We start from the raw sequence: 19,702 nt of genomic DNA on the forward strand, positions 1-19,702 counted from the left end.
TTCTGCAGCGTCTCTGCACCAGCGGCGTCTCGTCTCGCCGCAGGGCAGCAGCCGCCAGCGGCGTCCGTTTCCTTTGCCCTTCATGTGACCTCTCCCGCCGAGTTGGCTCGGTTTCAGAACGCCCGCCGGGTCTGGTTTCGTCCGCGTGCTTCAGCATCCGTTGTCGTGGCAACGCGGTCACATGACCGGCGCGCGCCGCGTCGACGGCGCCGATTGGTGGGCGGAGCCGGGCGCGGCGGCGGCGCGGCTGGGGGGCAGACGTGCGATATGCGCCGGTCGATAGCGGGGTGCCGGCGACTACATCGGCGGCATTGGCAACGACCCCTCGTCCGTCCACGGTGAGTTCAACTCGTCCAGCTCTCTGGCCCATGTTGTTTTTGAGCTGCGTGATTTGCCCACTGTGAGGCGTTGCAGTCTAATTCCCTGGGACTGGTGTTTCAATGGCGTTCGTCAGTAGCGGTCAGCGCTGTGTGGCCTGGGGGGTATGTGGGAGTACGGACGGCTGCGGTCGTCCTCAGCAGTGCAGGAGAATGAGGCGTTGCCATCGCCATGTGTGGACATTGCGTTTTTACTTCGACAGTCACTGCGTTTGTACTGCAGTTGTTATCGGTAGTGTGTAAATGCCCTTTCATGTCGTTTTGACGCTCGAGGTCTGTTGGTCTAAGTGCTCTGCTATACCTTCTTGCCCAGTCAAATGAACGTGCCATTTTTTCTTGAAAATTGATTAAAAAATTGATTATTTCCGTGCCTCGTGATAGGCGTAATAATGCTCGGAAAGTGGGTGTGCCATGGCCCTCATGTGCCCCCCATCCCCCGTTCCTGCGCCTATGCCTATGTGCACTCAGTTTTCTTCCTGGAACACTTGAGGGAACCTAATTTGTCTAACATTCTTCCGTTCTCCTGTAAACCAATTTCTGCCGTACTGTTCGCACTGGGCATTGGGGACATCTAAAGCTGTGTTGTAGCAATTGTCGCTGCAGAGTGACGAATTGCACGTGGGTTTGTGCGTCCAATTCGGGGTGTAGAGTTGACTTAAGTCTTGGCTCGCATCACCTTTTGAATTAGGCCATCAACTTGTCGCGTGATGAGGCCGTAAAGCCAAGCCTACAAGTCAGGTTCCAAACACATCTAAAAATCAGGCATATTCTGTGTTTGGGCGAGGGGCCGTGGGCCTTCTTTGTCCATGCATCGAAAGAAATGCAGAAGACAGGCATGATGTGTGTTATCGGTCTGTACATTGTTCTAGGCATGCTTATTTTCACTGGGTGTGGTGGAAAGCCTGTCAAATTTGAAGGGATCGTAGAGGACGAGGCATCGGCCGATCGCTGCATAGACCTGCTCCCAGCTCTCTATGTAAGGGGTGGTGTAATGAAGCTGTAGGCGCGTCTCGAAAACCTACAGAGGTTTTCAAGGGAACGGGGCAGACGACGCACCGACCCGCTGCCAGATTGACTTGTTCTGAGTTCCGCGTGTCAGAATGAAGCTACAGCAGGCGCGCAGTACAAACACCAATAATCAATCGGTCTAGCTCCATAGTCATAAGTCCACTGATCTATTGGATCCCTGAACAGAGGCCGGATTAGACAGTGCTAAGTTTGATAGGAATCAGTAGTTTGACGGCAAACTGTCATGACAGGTGAGCCTGTAGCAGGAGGCGAAGTGTCAAGCATGGGCTTATCTGGCTGATATGGCCTGGTCTGCAGCTCTTGACTGTAGCCATCAGCGCTCTTTTCGCCATCCGCGACTAGACTAATGGGAGTCGTTCTCGGCAGGTGGGTTGCTTGGCATCCATGATTAACGGAATGACTAGGGGCGGACGGTGGCGTTCGGTAGCGCTGCAGTTCTGCGATTCGTTTCGACGAAGGCATGTTGACGAAATATCAACGCATCTATATCTCCATTCTCCTGACTTTTCTCCGAGGAAATAAGCCACTAGTACTGCCCTATGTATGTGCATAATGTTCCTCGTAAATGCGCTTAACTTGCGTAAGTCTGCTAGCCTGGGTGAAACTGCCCGACACTCGTCATGGAGGGGACAGCAGAGCCACAGGTGGTCTTACTACGCTTAAAGCCCCGGTCCAATGCTCAGGGACATGGCGCTTCAGGCCTGGCAAAGCTTAAGGCGAGTTCCGCCGGCGCACGTCCCGTGTCCGTCGCCCCGCTCGCGTCGGCGCCCGCCGGCGCCTCCCCCGCGTCAGCACCGACTCCCCCCTCCGTGGTCGCTTTTTGTTCGGGCGTCGCGTCGCGCAGGGGACGGGGAGTTCGACGCGCGTCGACGGACATTGATCAGGGTCGACGCGGCCGGCCGACGGCTGCCCTGGCTATAAATAGACCCCGACGGGCGGCCGCTGCCAGGACGGGCGCGCCGGTATTTTAGGGCCGCGCGGCCCGGCCCGGCCCGGCCCAGGCCAGGGTGGGGTGGGGCGGGGCGGGCTCGGCGAGGTCGGTACCCGGAGAGGGGCCGACGCCTAGTGAACGGCGCAGCTGCATCCGGCGACGCTGCGCGGAAGCTGCGACTGCGATTTTGACCACGTCGGGACCGTGCTGCGCTGGCTCAGTTGCTGTTTGCGGCGGTTGAACATAGTTCGCGAGGCGGAAACGTGACCCGAGATCGAATATCGTGTTTTCGGCAAGGTATCTGTTAGCCACCAATTGTCCAGACCGAGAACACGTGGTAATGCTCCTGTGTCAGAAACACGGGTACGGTGTCGTTTCAAATGACTAGCTATCATGGCGGGTGTGATAATGACTGGCGGCTATGGGTCGTGGTAAATGGTCGGAGTCCCACGATCTGCTCGTGTTTCCACATCCGGACAGGCTGGCCCGGGATAGTGTCAGTGTAGCGGCGTACGGCTTGAGGGTATCGCGTTACCCGGGTGCCATTGCGATGAGAGGTGTGGGTGTAATGTCAATAGCGGGGTGCCGCTCTCAGCTTGCTTCGGCTCCGAGCAGTACAATACATCACCCTGTTCGCTGCAGCAGGCTTACACACCTCATTTGTTACCATCGCAGTCGTGCGTGTAGGTGACACTTTTTACCTTTCCCATCCAGAATAACATCGTCATAGCCAGCCAGGCCCTCCATCTCACAGCTGCTCCTGATCCGTCCCTGACAGCGTCCAGGACGGCGCCGACCGAAGCCGCCCATCCTTTCCCGTGCGCTGGCGCCGCCACTGCGTCTCGAGCTGCCGGCGGACCATTCATCGCCGGCAGCCGCCATCTTGTATTTGCCCTCTCGCGTTATCGTTGCACACAGCGTGCTATCGTCGCGTGCTCCACTTGTGACGGCGCGGCAAACACCGGCCGCCGCGTGTGTGCAGGGCGCCCGCCGTCCGGGCCGACGGGGTGGGGCAGCCTTGGAGGCGGCGGCCGCCGCCGCCGCCGCCGGTCTCGTTGATTCACGGCCGCCGACATTTGCTGGGTGACGTCAGGCGCGGCTCGTCCGGCGGACAGCCGCCCGCTGGGCAAACGGACGGCGCCCGGCTGAGCCGCCCGCCCCCACCCGCTCCCCTCCAGGCTGCGGAGCCGTGGGGGAGTTCGCGGGATGTTTGGGGGGGGGGGGGGCGGGGGGCTAGTCCTGCGATGGTCCTCGTTGACCGAGCTCTGTTTCGGGTAACGGATCGCAGTTATCTTCAATAACAGCGGGCTGAGGGGGCGCTGAAGGACCGAACCAGCCACCGATAGAATGCGCTAGAAAATGGAGGCTTATCGCATTGCACCCGCTTTGTATCTGCTGGTAACCCGTTTGGCTGTTTGGCTGTCGACAATTTGGAGCGGGATTCCTTCTTATCCCGTGCGATGGCAGGGGGCGCAGCGCTGTTTTCGATACGCCAAGTCGTAGGCGGCAATGCCTAGGAGTAAACTGAAGTTCTCCCAAGTGGCGGGGGTGGAGCATAGCCGTTTTTTCTGCTTTCTGGTTACCGCGCTTATGACCAATGTTTTACATTTTCGGAATGCTTGGGGTTTAGCCCCCTGCTCTACCCGCTAGCTGTCATGCCCCGGGCTACACCCCTGCTTATTCTTGACGTACTGCCCTGAGGAAGCTATGGCTGTAGCCGGCTTGTGTAGTCACCACTAATGGGGCTCCTGGCAGTAGCTGCGCATATTTCCGTCGGGCGCTGCCCGTCCCAGTGGCCTATTTTATCCACCTGTGACGGGCGCGGAGCCCCGCTGTCGGCTGTGTTGACCTCCCCGAATCGACACGGGCGCGGCCGGCAGCCGCCGGGGAACGCCGCCACCTGTGTGCCGTAAACGGGACTGGGACTGGGACGGGCGGCGTTATCGCGCCTGTGTGCCGACGAACAGCCCGTTCCTGGCCCGGGCACCGCTACCTTCCGCCCTGCCCCCTCCCCTCCCCCTCCGCCTCGTCGACCGGCTCTGGGTCACACTCGCTGGCGTGCGGTAGCGGCTGTTCAGAGGTGGTCTGGGCATGACCAAAATGGAGGCTTGTTTGGGTCACATGTGTGGGGTCACATGGGGTCACATGTGTGACCCCAGCCGTCTGTCATGGACGTGGCCGTTTTGTCGTCTGAATTGACTGCAGTCAGATATTCGGAAGTCTCAGAATTTCACTTACGCGATTCGCGGGCTGGGCAGGGGCCGTCCGGTGTCCAGCCCACCTGGCCAAGTGGGTCATCATATGTGTAGTTACAGCGACATGGACGTGGGGTAACAAACTGCTGTCGTATTGTGGCCCCAGGACACCGCCGCCAGGAGCCCATTAGCAGCTCAAAATCGAAACTCCGTTTGGACAGCTCCACACATTTGATTTGTGCGGAACGTCCAAATATTTTTAACGGATATGCGATGATCAAACAGATCACGCAAGGTATTCAGCTAGAAGGCCGCAACAGAAGCTGAGGATGTGCACAAAGTGACGTCGGGCTGTCAGGATCCAAGTCCGTGTTGCGCGGTTTTTGCGTTTTATCCTTGAGTGTTGGTCTTGCTTCACTGCTGGGGAAACTCGTCTCGGGCCATGAGACCAGGCTTTTCCCAGGTTTTCGAAAGTCACCACCTGGATGTTTAAGCCAGAAATTGAGTGGAAATACGGAAACTACTACAGCCAGCACGTTTGGTTCCCCGTTTTGGTTACAGTTCCCCGTTTAGCATCGCCCATGTGGGCTCGTTAAACGTACCGGTTACTCAACGACCAAATGCAGCTAATGCTTGGACAGCTTTCCCTTGGCCTCGAAAGCTTATCGCCTAAAAAGTGTCCTCCAGCGCAACAGACTTCGAAGGCCGACCTACGACAGTACCTCGTCGTCCGCTCACTTCGAAGGCGACCTCCGATTCGTTTTGTTTGTGTCCCTGCACCCTTTGCCCCGCGCCGCTTTCGCCACCGGTGTCAGACGGTCGCCCGGGCCAGCTGGCAGTCGGGTCCCGTCCTCTGCCCGCCGCTATCGGTCCGTCCCGCCCGGCGTCCGCCCCCCCCCCCCCCCCTCCGCGGCCCTCTCAGCTGTGACCTGTGTACGTACGAGCCCGCCCGCGGTCGGCGGGCGGCAGCGGCGGCCGGTCGGGCGCGCGGCGGGGCGTCGCCCCGCTCGGCCGCCGGGGAGGGGCCACTTCCCATCCGGGCGTCGAGATCACCGGAAGTGAGCGGACGTGGCGTGGCGTGGCGGGGCGCGGCGCGACCGGGCCGTTACGGGACGCGCCGCCGACCCGGGCGCAGCGCACGCGCTCCGCCAGCCGGGCTTCCGGAGCTGCCGCCGCCGGCCGGCCGGACGACCGGACGGACGGCGCCGGCCGGCGACGGGGCGGGGCAGGCCACAACGCGCCGGCGGGCCCAACGAGGAACGGCAGGGCGGCTTGACACGTTGGAACGCCAACCCGACCTTTGGGAGAAATGACAGCTCTGCGTAGGGGTACGGAACAATGCGCGTGGCAGGCATGGGGTTGCGTGCTGCGGTTTGGATCAGACTGCGCACCCGAACTGAGTGCTCGTGTTTCTTTCGTCCCTGCGCGGTGGCGTCAGCCGGGCCTTGTCGAAGCGGACGGCACTGTCGTGACGCGAACTGCGGGAAGCTGACTTCCTGAGACGGTGTGGGGCACCGTAGGGTACTCCCCGCTGACCGCCACGGGACGTTTCACTGCTTCTCCTGGTTTTCACCGTCGAGTGGCCCGCCGTGATTGTGATTCACTGTCGAGTGAGTCGCCGTGATTGTGATTCACTGTCGAGTGAGTCGCCGTGATTGTGGTTCACTGTCGAGTGGCCCGCCGTGATTGTGATTCACTGTCGAGTGAGTCGCCGTGATTAGTGCGCCCCGTGAACACCGTTGCGCAGACCCTGGCCTGCTGCTGCCTATACGCATGCACACACATCTTGTGACTCGGCGAAGATGACAGCATCCTGGGCGTTGGTTGCCAAGGTCTGGATATCTTTCTACCACCGTCCGGAAAAGATGTGCAAGATTGCACATATACTGTTATCGCGTAACGTTTCGTTAAATCCATCAACATCAGACATGCAGAACAGGTGCAATAACGGAATATAATGCATTCGGAGGCGTCTCGGATCGGTAGCAAGTACACGTTTGTTTTCCGGTGACCTCAAGTAGGTTTCATTGAAATTGGCTTAAATGTGTGCAAGATAAGGCGCTTCAAGTGCGGAAATGCCTCTTAAAGAAACGAGCAAAATTTCTCATCTTCAATATAGCTATGGCAACGATTAAGGTTGCTTGATTTCGGTTACTTGTCTACAAAAGCCCAGTTGTATATCTGGTCTGATCATGATGAGCTACTTAGCACGGGATACATCCGCCCTCAAGGCTACCGATATCAGGTGTAAGTTCTGATGCCCTCTCGGCACATGTGTGCGCCGCAGTAACTCGCCCTATGTTGGCGAGTTGTTGCCACACAACACAGCATTGTCTCGCCGCATCACAGTACACCTGCAAAATGGTGCTCCAGAAAGACTCAGCAGTAACGCATAGCTCACGGACCACCCGGAACATCATGGTCGATAACACCACCATCACAGCCATGTGCACTGACAGAAAGAAGCTTTTGACTGGAAGCCGCGTGAAGCAGACACAGTGATTCCAACAGTAACCGGCAAGTGGGCGTCAGATGTACCTGGTCTATATGTGAGGGGAGGCTCTTGCACGCAGACAGTGGGGCGTGAATGCGAAGACGTCGCTCCGGAAATTTGCGGATGGCTTTGACATCCAGCCCGTATGCGTATCATTGCATGAGTGAGTACTTTTACACACTGTGTACGTTGATCGTTGTCACAGCTACATTGAATATATGAAACGATGCTTCGTTTCTTTACGGGCCCACTTGGTACCTACACCGACTGACCTTTGCACGCATTTCAGAAATTCCAATGAAACACGTTTTACGTCGCTGGAAAATATAGATGACTTCGCCGTTGATCCGAGATACTGTCGAATGTATTATTTTGTTATTGTGCGTGTTTTGTACGTGTGATGGCGTTGATGGTTTTAACGAAAGGCGACGTGCTTACGGCAGGGGCACAATCCTACACAAGTCTTCGAATGATGGTAAAAAGCTTATCCAGAGCCCAGAAGTAGAAGGGCTCGGTAAGAAGCAAACAAGTGCCCAGTATGGTGTCATCTGTAACGTTACATGCTTTGGGTCAACCTCGCTGCCGGCAGTCACCAATAAAGAATATCGGGATATAAGTGGAATGATGACATATATATATATATATATATATATATATATATATTCTGTTGGCTCGCTGTAATTAACAACACATATGTGTGTCATGTTAGATGCTAGACGCAAAATCTCGTGATGTGCAAATTCTGCTTTTTATTGATGTTTGGTTGGGTTGCAGAAAAGTTGTCCTTTTCACGCTGTCAGGAATAAGTGAGAAACAAATATTTGTGTTGTTGCAAGATTATTTGCTGTCTGGCTCACCCGCTCGGAGTTCATTTCGTCGCAAGATTGGGCAGAGGCCTACCCTTCCCCCCCCCCCTGCGGAGACAGAGATGCTGGGAAATAGCTGGTGATAGCTCGAGCGATGATTTTGCTTTTGATGGGCTATCCGGGAGCGTGCGCTGAAGCAGACGGCACAAAATGAAGCTTTCGTATTTGGCTTACATTTGAATGAACACGAAACACTTCTGTGCTAGCTTTTAAGTTAAAACCCTTTTTCTTGTGATTTCTACCGGGCACCCTAAATTGTGTGCATCAAAAAGGTTAGGGAACCCTGAATTCCCCTCCGCCCGGGTACCCTCCCATGTGTTTGCAGTATGTGTGGGGCTGTCCGCGCTGCCGTTCGCCACCGCCCACACCCGCACAGTCAGCCGCCCCCGCGGCGGGCTGAACTCCGCGGCCCTGCGGCGGGCCGGGGCGGCATTCCTGACCGTTGCGGTCCATATTCATCCGAGCTGGCGGCGGCTGGACACGTCAGCGGTGCGACCGGACGCCACGCGGGCAGGCCCGAAGGCCGTAGTCAGCTGACATCCGAGCCGGGCCCTGACAGGCTCCGCTCTGTCGCGGCACCCGGCGAGCTGCGCCGAAGGGCCGTACTGCGGCGGAGCTTCGCCAAAGGGCCGTACTGCGGCGGAGCTTCGCCGCAGGGTACTGGCTGTGCCGCGCGATGTGGAGACAGTGTGTCAGTTGACGCGGGTTTGAGATCTTCTGCCCTGTCGGCAGGGACGCACGCGAGAGAGGGTCGCACAGGTCCGTGCGCTGCCTCTACAAGGGTAGGGTCCGCGGTCATTTGGGGGAGATCACAATGCAGGGGTTGCCCGAAGGCGGCTTAGTTTAATATTGCTCACAAATAGGGGCGCAATTAAGGGGCTGCCGGGACCGGGAGCCTAACATAGGCCTTGTGGTCACTGTATCGGGACATAAGTACGCCAACGTAACTGGGAACGCCTCAAAACAATCCCGGCTGCACACCCGCTCACTGCAGCGCACCGTAACGACAGAGGGATTGCACATGGGAGCCCATGAAGCAAGACGCATGGTACGGTATTCGCTTAATATCTGCATGGCCTGAAAAATGTATACTGGATTGCACAAGTCCGAGAAAGAGGTTACGGTAATCTGCAGCTGCTGCTCGCTATGGCAGGCCCTATGAAGCCATCAGTCGGACTCCCCATGAAAGACCATGTGCCCCCCGCCCCCTCAGAAGCTGGCTTCCTCCCTACGGAAATCCTGTATGTGTGCCCGCGTTCGGTGGCGAATATTTAGTGTCATGGCGGCAGTACATATTCGTGCGTTACACTTTTGGGTGACGAAAGGCTCGGGCTCCTCTTTTAAGCAGGGCGCAAGGCCCAAATGTGTTGTCAGCACGCGAAAATGTTCTTTTTTGTAAGTCCTTCCTTGATTTGGATATTGTATTGCTCATTTAACGTGACGCGGCATGTTTGGTTATAAGGAGAAATACGAACGCCGCTGGTGCCGGCGAAACATTTACCGTGTCCCAACGAGATTTGCTGCTGTGCTTGAACATGGCTGGTGCGACCCAAAGTCACTCGTATCAAAGCGTTTGCTATTTATCGGTGTTGACTGTACAGGACAAAGCCTTTGCGTCAGCCTTTTGTGTGCGCTTTATCACAATGTGTATTGGCGTCAATCGGCGTAATGGGTTTGTTTGCGTTTCAAGCTGGGTTGAAAAGCCGATCGCTTCGGGCTCGAGACCCATTACGTGTCACTGTTTGCCACAGCCAGCAGCTGACAAATGGACAGATATAGATTTTCAACATGACACAATAGGGTCGCGCCTTTGACATCGCCGTAGGCAACATTATCGATTGAAGTTAAGCTCCTTTATTTGGATAGTGGGTCGATTGTAAACTCAGCAGTTTTTCCTTGGCATGATGCCTGAGCCCCAAACTTCCGTGCACTTTGTTTGCAGCACCTTCAATGACGGCAATGCAATTGTGATCGCGTTCTTTCCATTGGGCGGTTGACTTATCATTGCTCGTTTCAGTTTATTGGTCTTCGCTTTGCACCTCTGCTTTAGCTTTCTGAGGGTATACGCCGTATACACGGCATGCGTTACAGTCCAGTTATGTGCTCACGATGACTTCTCATTGCACCCCATGGCATAGTATTGCTGATCATGACGCGCAATCGGTGTTCTGTCCACTGTGAACTCAATCGAGCCACGACTCGCCCGCCTAAAGATGTTGCGAGCACCGCATTCTCATCATCTTGGACGGAGTGCTCAAGTACGTACGCTGTCACACGGTTGTCTGGGCCCTTCTTTCCGAGGATGCTAACCCGTGAGACGGCCCTGTGAGCCCACCCCTCCGGCGTCGCCTCAGAGCTCTCTCCGATCCGCCCACAGAGCCGCGCCGCCTCACCATGGGGCGTAAGAAGCCGTCAGCGACGGCGGCGGCGGCGTCGCCGCGCGCGGCCGCCGTGCGCAAGTCACCGCTGCGAGCCGCCCTGAAGCGGTCGCCGGTCAACAAGCTGCTGGCGGCGCGGCAGGCCGGCCAGGCGCCCGCGCGCGGCCGCAAGGGCGCCGCCGCGCCGCCGCCGGCCTCGCCGCCATCGACCGAGGAGCGCGACCGCTTTAAGACGGCCAGCCTGCTACTCTCGATGAAGGAGAAGGCGAGCGCGTCGCTGTGGCCGCCCGAGTCGGCGACGGCGGCGCCGGCCGGCGAGGGCGCCCACCTCTCATCGGCCGACTACCAGCCGGGCCTGAGCGAGCTGGTGCCGCAGCGGCGCGCCGCCTCGCCGACGCGCGGCCCAGCCGGCGAGGACCTGCTCGACCTCGACCAGCAGGCGTTCGGCTCGCCGGCCGGCCGGCCGTCGGACGGCGCCGCCACCGACCTCACCGTGGCCGAGCTGCTGCACCCCGGCGGGCGCGGCCCGGCCGCCGGCAAGGCGCCCGCCAAGCGGCACGAGTGCCCCATGTGCGAGAAAGGTGATGGGCTCGCGCAGCGACCTGGTCAAGCACGTGCGCATCCACACGGGCGAGAAGCCCTACCAGTGCTGCTACTGCCCGGCGCGTTTCACGCAGCTGGGCAGCCTGCGCGCGCACGAGACCCGCCACACGGGCATCAAGCCGTTCAAGTGCGACATCTGCTCGCGCGCCTTCAGCATCAAGGAGCGGCTCAAGGTGCACAACCGCATCCACACGGGCGAGAAGCCGTTCCACTGCGACCTCTGTGAGAAGGCGTTCGCGCGCGGCAGCCAGCTGATACAGCACAAGCGCACGCACACGGGCGACAAGCCCTACACCTGCTCCTACTGCGGCATGAAGTTCGCCTTCGCCACCAACCTCAAGCTGCACGAGAAGAAGCACTCGGGCATCAAGGACTTCGAGTGTCCGCGCTGCTACAAGGGCTTCGTGCGCCAGGACGCGCTCAAGAAGCACATCCAGTCGTACCACGAGAACGAGCGGCCGATGCGCTGTCCGATCTGCGACAAGAGCTTCAAGGGCCACCTGGGCACGCACCTGCGCGTGCACACGCAGGAGAAGCCGTACGTGTGTGCCGTGTGCGACTCGGCCTTCGCCCAGAACTCGCAGCTGACGGTGCACATGCGCGTGCACACAGGCGTCAAGCCATACGTCTGTCAGGTGAGGGGTGCCGCCGGCGCCCGCAGCCGGGGGCCGTGTTATCGGCGGCGGAGGGCCGGGGATTATGGGAAAGGGAGCCGGATATTAGGTGTCGCTAATCCTCGGTGGTGCTGTGGTGCGCCCATGCGTTCTGCTTTGCTGTACTTCGACGTGTAATAGAGACTTAAACCATGTGCTTCGGGATACGCTAGCTAATAGCACTGCACGCTGAGATGGAGGCCGTGCCTGCTTCTCCCAAGGCTATCAGCAGCGGCGATAGGCGGCAGGACGGTGGAACGGGCCGTCCGCCCGCCGGCATGTCCGGCACGTCTGCGGTCGCCGTCCTGCCGGTGGCCTGCGTGACCTTGGCTGACCTAGCGCTGCCGGTGTGGCGCAGGTGTGTCCGCAGAAGTTCGCCCACTCCACCGCCCTGAAGGTGCACCTGCGCCAACACACGGGCGAGAAGCCCTACCGGTGTCCGCTCTGCAACCACTTCTTCAACCAGCTGCCGCATCTCAAGAAGCACCTGCGCAGCATCCACAAGCGCGAGGAGCCGTACATGTGCGGCGCCTGCAGGGAGTTCTTCAAGGTAAGAGCGGCTGACGGAGACACTGCTTCAGGAATGCCAAGCGCGTCGCCACGCAGCCTTTTATGGAGCGCTGGCGACTACAGTGGCCACATTGGCGCTCAGGGCCGTGACGCAACCCCCGGCTCCTGCGGCTGTCCGCCAGGGACTACAGTAGCCATAGTGGCGCTCAGGGCCGTGACGCAACCTCCCGGCTCCTGCGACTGTCTGTCAGAGCGCCTGGGACTACAGTAGCCATAGTGGCGCTCAGGGCCGTGACGCAACCTCCCGGCTCCTGCGGCTGTCGGTCTGCAGGGGCCTCCCGACGGTCGTTGATGGGAGGTATACTGTTTTGGATGCGGCGTTTCGACATTCATTTACTACGTCCCGTCAAGCCATTTGCTGAAGGGGTTGGGAGAGGCTTTTCCATCACGGATACTAGGAAGCATCCATTGCGTAAAGGGGATTTCGCGAAAGCGTATGTCCCGCGTTCTGACCGGTACGGAACGACCCGTACCACTTTGCCCATGCCAGGCCCATTTCCCGCGTGCAATGCTCAGTGAGCGTGTCTCGGATTGCTGCTGGCAATAGTTTGCTTCGCACTACACGATGCGTTCCCTGAAACGTCGTCGATGTTTTTGACTGGCTAAGACTGAGTGCTCTTGGTCCTACTCTGGCGCCACCTACTTTTTCGACGTGGGAGTACGTTTGCAGACATAAGAGTGAGTGCACGTTGGCTGGTTTTAATGCTGTAAAAACACACACTGCTGTTGTGTACCCCGTGACCACGACTCGCGTCGTCCACCCCTGCTCGTGTGATCGCACCTTTGACATGTGCTCCTAATATCATCATCACACCTGTTACACTGTGACACGTGCCCCGCGCCCTCATCACGTCACGCGACCTTACGACCGGTGCGCCGCGGCCGCAGACCAAGGCGGAGCGAGAGCGGCACGTGGAGACGGACCACCCGGAGTACCAGGCGAGCGGCGGCGGCGGCGGCCCCGAGTTCGGCAAGGTGGACAGCTACCGCACCGAGATCCTGGAGCCGGAGACGCTGCCCGAGATCATCACGCGGGGCGGCATGGCCGTGTCCAAGCTGCGCGGCTACCTGGCCATCCTGATGAAGAAGATCAGCACCAGCGCCCGTTTGCTCAAGTTCGGCTTTGGCCGGCGGCTCATCGACGACGTAAGGCCGGTGGAGGCGGGTAGGGCTGGCGGGAGGCAAGGAGGGCTGTTGGGACTCAGGAAGGGCTGGCGGAGAGGGCTGGTGGGAGTCGGGGAGGAGAGGGCTGGCAGAGGTGGGGTGGGGGAGGCGGGTAGGCTGGCGGGAGGCAGGGATGGGAGGCCGGCGGAGGTGGAAAGGGCTGTATGGAACTCAGTCAGGGTGATGCTGGCAGCTGAATGAATGGGGCTGCGACGTTGCTTTGGCCAGACTGGCGCTAGCCGAGCCGGACTGTGACGCTGCGCACGGCGTTGCAGGTGCTCAAGGACTCGCTGGAGACAGGCGGCAAGACGCCGTTCCGCGAGGGCGCCAACGAGGTGGAGATCCTGCGCGCCAACGTGCAGCTGCTGCTCGACTGGACCATCCCGCGAGACTACATGGAGCAGTACCGCAAGGAGCGCAAGACCGTCGAGGAGATTCTGGAGGAGCTGGCTTCGTAGGCTAACGACAGGGCTCCGCTGCTGCCGCTGCCGCTGCCGCAGAACCTCGCCGCTGTCGCCGCTGCACGTCTTGAGGGACGGTACGGCTGAGTGCTGTGTATGGGGGGGGGGGGGGGAGGGGTTTGCATTGCTGGCGGCGGAGGGAGGGCGACTGGGCGAGGCCAGGCGACTGACGTCCGAGCAGAGCTCCACTGGTGGCACCTCCGCCGCTCGTAGTGACAGGGCCGCGCCGAGGGTGTGAGGCGAAGTCGGCCGAGCTGGGCCGGGGACGCAGAGGTCGCTGCCGCCGCGCGGAAGGCTCGGGAGACGAGACGGCCGCCGGCGCCACCGGGGGGGGGGGGGGGAGGGCGACCCGGAGGCGGGCGTGGGAACGGGGCGTGGAGCTGAGGCAGCCTCGAAGCCGCCCGGTCTTGGGGTCGTGGTCTGTTCTGTCGACAACGCATCTGGGACCCCGAGCTTTTGGACTGGGGGCATGGTCCCCAACGGCAGATCTGGGCTCGAACCTTGGATCTGGAGGCATCGAGTCCCCCGAACGCAGTCTGGGGCTCGAGGGTCCCCGACCGTTGGATCTGGGAGGCATCGAGTCCCCCGACCGCAGATCTGGGGCTCGAGGGTCCCCGACCGTGGGGAATATGGAGGACTCGATACCCACGAACGCATATCTGTGTGGGCGTCGAGGGATCCCGGCCCGGATTGGGAAATCTGGGAGGCATCGAGTCCCCCGAACTGACAGATCTCGGCTACACCAGTCATCGCGTCCGCTTAGGCGTTTGGCTTCAGAAACTTGCGCTAGAGCCATCACCGTGCCATGTTTTTAGCATAGAACTTCGCCCGGACTATGTTGTACGTCGGCGTTAGGCGAGTGTATAGTTGCGCGCTGGCATCAATGATATCGCGTTATGTAGCAGCCTGCCATGGCGACAGGCCACTAGGACGACAGCCCACCGAGAGTGATGATGGCCACCAGCTGGGACGGCGTTCGTGAAGTCGTTTTCAGTTGGTTCATGATTTGTCCGACGATGCTCCGGCAGGATCTTTTGACGTTTTAGCTAAAGCCAAGCAAACACGGTGCGATCTGTCGTACGGTCGGAGAGAGCCGGACCACCATTTCAGAGCTTGTATCTGGTCATGTACACACTCCCATGAGGGAGGAACAGACGTGTGTGTGTGGTGTGTTGGCTTTGCAGCGCGTGCGGTGTGTGGAGTGCGGTTCTAGTCCCGACTTGTGCCTCCTGGCACGGCCGTCTCTCGCCCCGCGACGGCCAACAAAGTCCACCCGGGCGACGAGTTCTGCCCTAGTCACTCGCGTACAGGTGCTGCCGCCTGGCGTCCGCCAGGCGGCGGCACGGCTGCAGCGCGCGCACGCGGCGGCGGCCCCCAACCCCTGGCCCGCATTCTCGCCCCTATCTCGTGTCCAGGATCGGCTTTCCAGACCCGTCCACAGAAAATCGGGAATGGGATCGCCATTGAGCTAGGGGGTACTTGTCCCGGGAGTGGTCCGCTTCAACACGAGAAAGTATGCCGGTCACGCGTACGCCCGTCGCCATCCGACGGCGGCGCCATCTGGCCTTGCTTCGCGCCCGGACCGCTGAGGCGGTGGGAGCGCCACCGTCGGCGGGCGCCGCCGCCGCGGCCGCGCGCGGCCCCAGTTCGTATGGGAGCCGGGCTCCGGCGCGAGCGCCGGTCGGGATGAGTGGTTCGGATCCAGTCATTAGCGTAAGGAGCCGGACGGTCGGCATCCACTGCCCCCGGGCGGTGGGCGGAGCGGCAGCCGGACGAGGAGGCGTGCGCCGCCGCTGACCGTGGGTGTGTTTATAGGGAGAGGTTAACATGAGCTGCACATTCTCGGTGTACATTTGCGGCAGCGTCGGCAGCCGACTGGCTGTTTTTGAGGTGTGTGCTAGCTGTCACATAATCAGATGGGCCATTGATTTTCGCACTGATTGTCTGCACAATCATCGGTGTTGCATCGTCTTTACGTTCTTGACCTTGACATGTGCACGGACTCCCACATGGCGTACCGTGCATGCGTTTGTGAATGCAGCTGCCATATTTGCCGAGGAGGTGGGGACTGCACAACGTCCGTCTCCGCTGATGCGATGTAACCAGGGACTTGTACAGACCAGTGTCGGCACTCCACACGCAGTGGCGTCTCGCGCCAGCGTCCCGCTCGCGTCGTTCGTAGCGTGGTGTCGTGCCGTTTGACCGGGACTACGGCCAGTGAGTGAGTGTAGGACTTCCAATCCGGTGATTGTAGTTACCGAGCACGCCTTAATGGTTCGAACGCCGTCTTTCAGGGGCGCGTTTTCCACTTATCGCACATGCACTCTTCCTGTGCACTTGTATAGCCCGCTGAGGGAGTGTTTGTGGGTCTGCCAGCGGTGTATGGTGTTGGCTTGTGTGATTCTGGTGACAATGTACTTTGCCATGTCATATGTCAGCCTGAAATGTTCCAGTTCAGAAGCTTGCGTCGGTGCGAGCGAACGGTGTTCCAGCCCAGATGGGGGTTTGCGTGGGTTTTATTGTAGCGTGAGGGATCTGCGTCGCTAGATTCGTGATGTTTGAGATGCAGCCGCCAGCTGGCAGACGGACATGTTACGATGAGTCATCATTGTGACGCGACATTCGCAACAGTGTATGCGTCCACAGCTCCATCTAACCTTGTTTGTTTTGCAACTCAGCATGCATTTGTAAGCATTTTGACAAATCCCGCCAGTTTCTGCGCAGTGATCATCGTACAATCAATAATGTTTACGTATTGCGCAGTGGGTACTGTGCAGTCAGAATGGTTTCCTTGTTTCAGTTTTGGAGGTCGTATAAGTTAGGCCCCAAAGACCCCACAAAATACGAAATAATCGCTATTAGTTGGACGACCTTCGTGCACATTATCCAGAATGAGAAGATAGACTTTACCCATGTGGCGACGTTGTGTATGTCGTGGTGTATCCGTAAGCCTGTCGCACTCTAAGCATCGAACGCACCGCCTCACACCCTGAACTGGGTGTGACTTAGCACAGACGAGCGCACGCCTGCAGCACCAGCGCCTTTGGCAATACAATCTTCAAACGCCGTAATTGTTTCTGAGCACTCTGGCAGACGAAATACACTCCGGCAGACGAAATAGCTTGATATGACGTAAACAGAAATAGCATAATGCGGGCTGTTACGAGGCACCAGCAAGGAATCGATCGTATCATGTGGTAACGTGACTGAGCCAGCGCAGCAGCCCAGTCCCCAGCCGAAGACAGCCTGGACGTAAGGCTGGTCCATTCCAGTTCAGTTCGCAAGGGGTCCGTTCAGATCGAACAAAATTAGATGGCTAGGTGGTCGACTGAATAAGAGTGGCCTTGCTCCACTACGGACCGGGAAAACGAGATGCCATGCCAAACCATGGATAATCGGTGACTGGCTGTTCTAAGAGTCCCGTGGCGCAGGCGTGGTGTGCGCCGCCGCTGCGGCAGTGCATGAACGAGAAAAAAAAACGCCTGATCGAAATCACGTGTTTCCCCTCTGATCTCCTCTGGGGCCACTGATCCCGCGTGCCTCCAAAACGGCCAATGCGGCTCCATAACGAAATCCGGTTCCGCAGAATCCGACCACATGCATCCCCAGGCTCAAATAGCCGCCCTCGCCCGGCCGCGTGGGCTGGGCATGCGACGAAGGGCTCTGATTGGTGCACGGCATGTTCGGCCTCCGCGCATCCTGCCCAGGAACGCAGTAGGCCTGGGCGTAACCGGCACCGGGGTCAGTGAGGTCCGGGCCCGCAGACACGATGGGGAAGATTGGGCTATTTGTGTGTTTTAAACACATAGGACAACGTCAAAGCAGATTAGACCGCAGTAACCTTTAATGTGTGGTTACGCCCCTAGCTACAGGCACAAACAGCGACAGGTGCGAGATAACAGACAGGTACCGCCGGCGTGCCAGGATGAGCGAGTTTTTCGGACCATAACCCCATTCAGGCGATGGAGGTCGCGGTGCGGTGCAGATGAAGCTGTGAAGGTTGGCCATTTGGTGTTGATGAAACGCTTCTCGTAGGTGCGAGCCCATTCACGCAACTCTGTGCGAAGAGCTGTCCACAATGAACCACCAGTTTCTCCAATGCAGCGCCCTCAAGAGCTAACTGCCTAGACGATTGCTTTCTGTTTGCCTGCCTGTGGTGTGGGCATTCTAAGAAGATTCGTATAATTCAATATGCAGGCAATAGATCTCAATGGTCGAAGGACTTCTAGGGCACATGCTCTTGTATGAATGCATGTGCCGTGTTCGATTTTCGTAGAAAACATTTTGCACTTGGAAACTTCCCGCAGCATCAAAAATCTGTTGCAATGAGCGGTTCCCAAAGACGCCCATAGCATTTTAAGATGTTTACGTTTCCTATTTGTAATATGTGAAACCAACTTGCTGTGCACAGCCCAATCAAACACGACGTGGCACGTATGGGCGCACATAGAGCGCGTTCATATTCTTCAGGTCGTGGTGGATCTTACCACTTTGAGGCTAAGTTTCGGGAGAAGATGTGGCAAAATGAGAAAGTTGCCTGCTAGGTACCATCGAAATCAAGCACGACACTTAACCTCAAGGTTGGTTGTGGCCAGCCGGTTGCCAACGGCTAAGTCGGCTAGTCGGCAATTGGGCCAGCTTTTAGCTAAAGGCGAATTAAAAGCCTTTCGATTTGAGTGTGGTGAAGGAGTGAGAACTGTGTCGGCATTCAACTCTGTTGCGAAGTGGTGCACTCATACGGTTACGATGGGTGCAGCAAATTCAAGAACCAAGGGGAATTATTATGCCACGTCGGCGAAGCATAATATTGTTTCAGGAGTAAAGCTCATCGCACCATGTATGTATGCTGCATCTGTGGCTAACACCTTAAAGCATGATGTCAGCCTGAAGATCTCGGACCTATGTGCATGCATTAAATTGGTCCGTAAACGCGAGTAGGCGATATGCCATGAGTGGTGGAGCGTCGGCGCTCGCAACCCCATGTGGCGGTTTCGGAAACAGGTTAAGGTGCTCCTGACCTCATGGGAAGGGCCCATGTCCAATGTGAAGGGCTCCGAAGCGATCAAGAGTACCCCAGCCGAGTTACCTGTAGAGGCTCCGTGAAGCGTGGGGGCTCCGATAACATGGGAAGCGCAAGCCCATATATCCCAATACGGGCGGCACCTAGGCGACCGAGCGTGCCACGACTGGTTAATACAGAGACCCTCGTCGACAATGCAGGGTCCTCCGAGCAAACGACAAGAACCAAAGACCAACGTTGCAGGCCTCTGAACCATTGGGAGTATTCCTGCTGGTGAGCACACAGGGCCCGGCCAAAAGCACATGGCCCTCCGAGCAAACGGGTGGAACCCAAAACCAGTGTAAAAGGTCCTTGAGCGTTTAAGAGTGCCAAGGCAAATGTATTGTAGGGAACGCAACAGCAGCGTGGGGTCTTCCGAAAAAATATGAAGTGGCGAACACCTACGTAGCGCGCCACCGTGCGGCCATCAGTTCCCGAGCAGAGTAACAGAAAGGATCCCGACAAGGGTGTAGGGCCTCCGAATGAAAATGAAATGATAGCAAAGGGAAGGGGCCCTGACCTTATCTAGAGGGCCTCCGAGCATCGAGTGCTTCGTCGAGGTAACTTAAATGAAACCAGCAACAGTGCAGGACTCTCCGAATAGGGAGAAAGACTCCGATACCAATGTGATACGCCCCTGCGCAGCCGACGGCAGTCTGGAAACTTTACAGATAGAGCCGCGGGGATACCATGGGGTCTTCTGGGCGAATAGGAAGGATGTTTGGAAGGTCTCTGATCGACCAAGAGTGCAGGCAGGGCATGAAGCGCTCCGATAATAGGGTAGGGCCCTTCGGGCAAATGCGTCTCTCTCTCTCTCTCTCTCTCTCTCTCTCTCTCTCTCTCTCTCTCTCTCTCTCTCTCTCTCTCTCTCTCTCTCTTCCCTGCCTCTGGATCGCTCACTGATTATTGCACGCTGCGTGAC

The 19,702-nt window shown here is 58.2% G+C and overlaps 1 protein-coding gene across 1 annotated transcript; it reads left to right on the forward strand.

The window, feature by feature from the left end:
• The first annotated feature begins 299 nt into the window (after positions 1–299).
• LOC119090698 (zinc finger protein OZF) lies at positions 300–13,806 on the forward strand. The gene is made up of 5 exons (XM_037213550.1): positions 300–338; positions 10,270–11,508; positions 11,885–12,076; positions 12,985–13,242; positions 13,536–13,806. Exons 2-5 carry the CDS (start codon positions 10,855–10,857, stop codon positions 13,716–13,718), a joined length of 1,287 nt encoding a protein of 428 aa, XP_037069445.1. The 5' UTR covers positions 300–338; positions 10,270–10,854; the 3' UTR covers positions 13,719–13,806.
• Positions 13,807–19,702: the final 5,896 nt, after the last annotated feature.

Source organism: Pollicipes pollicipes, unplaced genomic scaffold, assembly GCF_011947565.3.
Source record: "Pollicipes pollicipes isolate AB1234 unplaced genomic scaffold, Ppol_2.1 Scaffold_3087;HRSCAF=3621_pilon_pilon_pilon, whole genome shotgun sequence".
In the NCBI taxonomy this organism is placed as follows: domain Eukaryota; kingdom Metazoa; phylum Arthropoda; class Thecostraca; order Pollicipedomorpha; family Pollicipedidae; genus Pollicipes; species Pollicipes pollicipes.

Bases quoted from the DNA above. Each gene is read 5' to 3' on its own strand.
- LOC119090698 (XM_037213550.1), top strand. From the start codon at position 10,855: ATGGGCTCGCGCAGCGACCTGGTCAAGCACGTGCGCATCCACACGGGC. The intron at 11,509-11,884 runs GTGAGGGGTGCC...GGTGTGGCGCAG, and splicing joins TCAAGCCATACGTCTGTCAG to GTGTGTCCGCAGAAGTTCGC. The intron at 13,243-13,535 runs GTAAGGCCGGTG...ACGGCGTTGCAG, and splicing joins GCCGGCGGCTCATCGACGAC to GTGCTCAAGGACTCGCTGGA.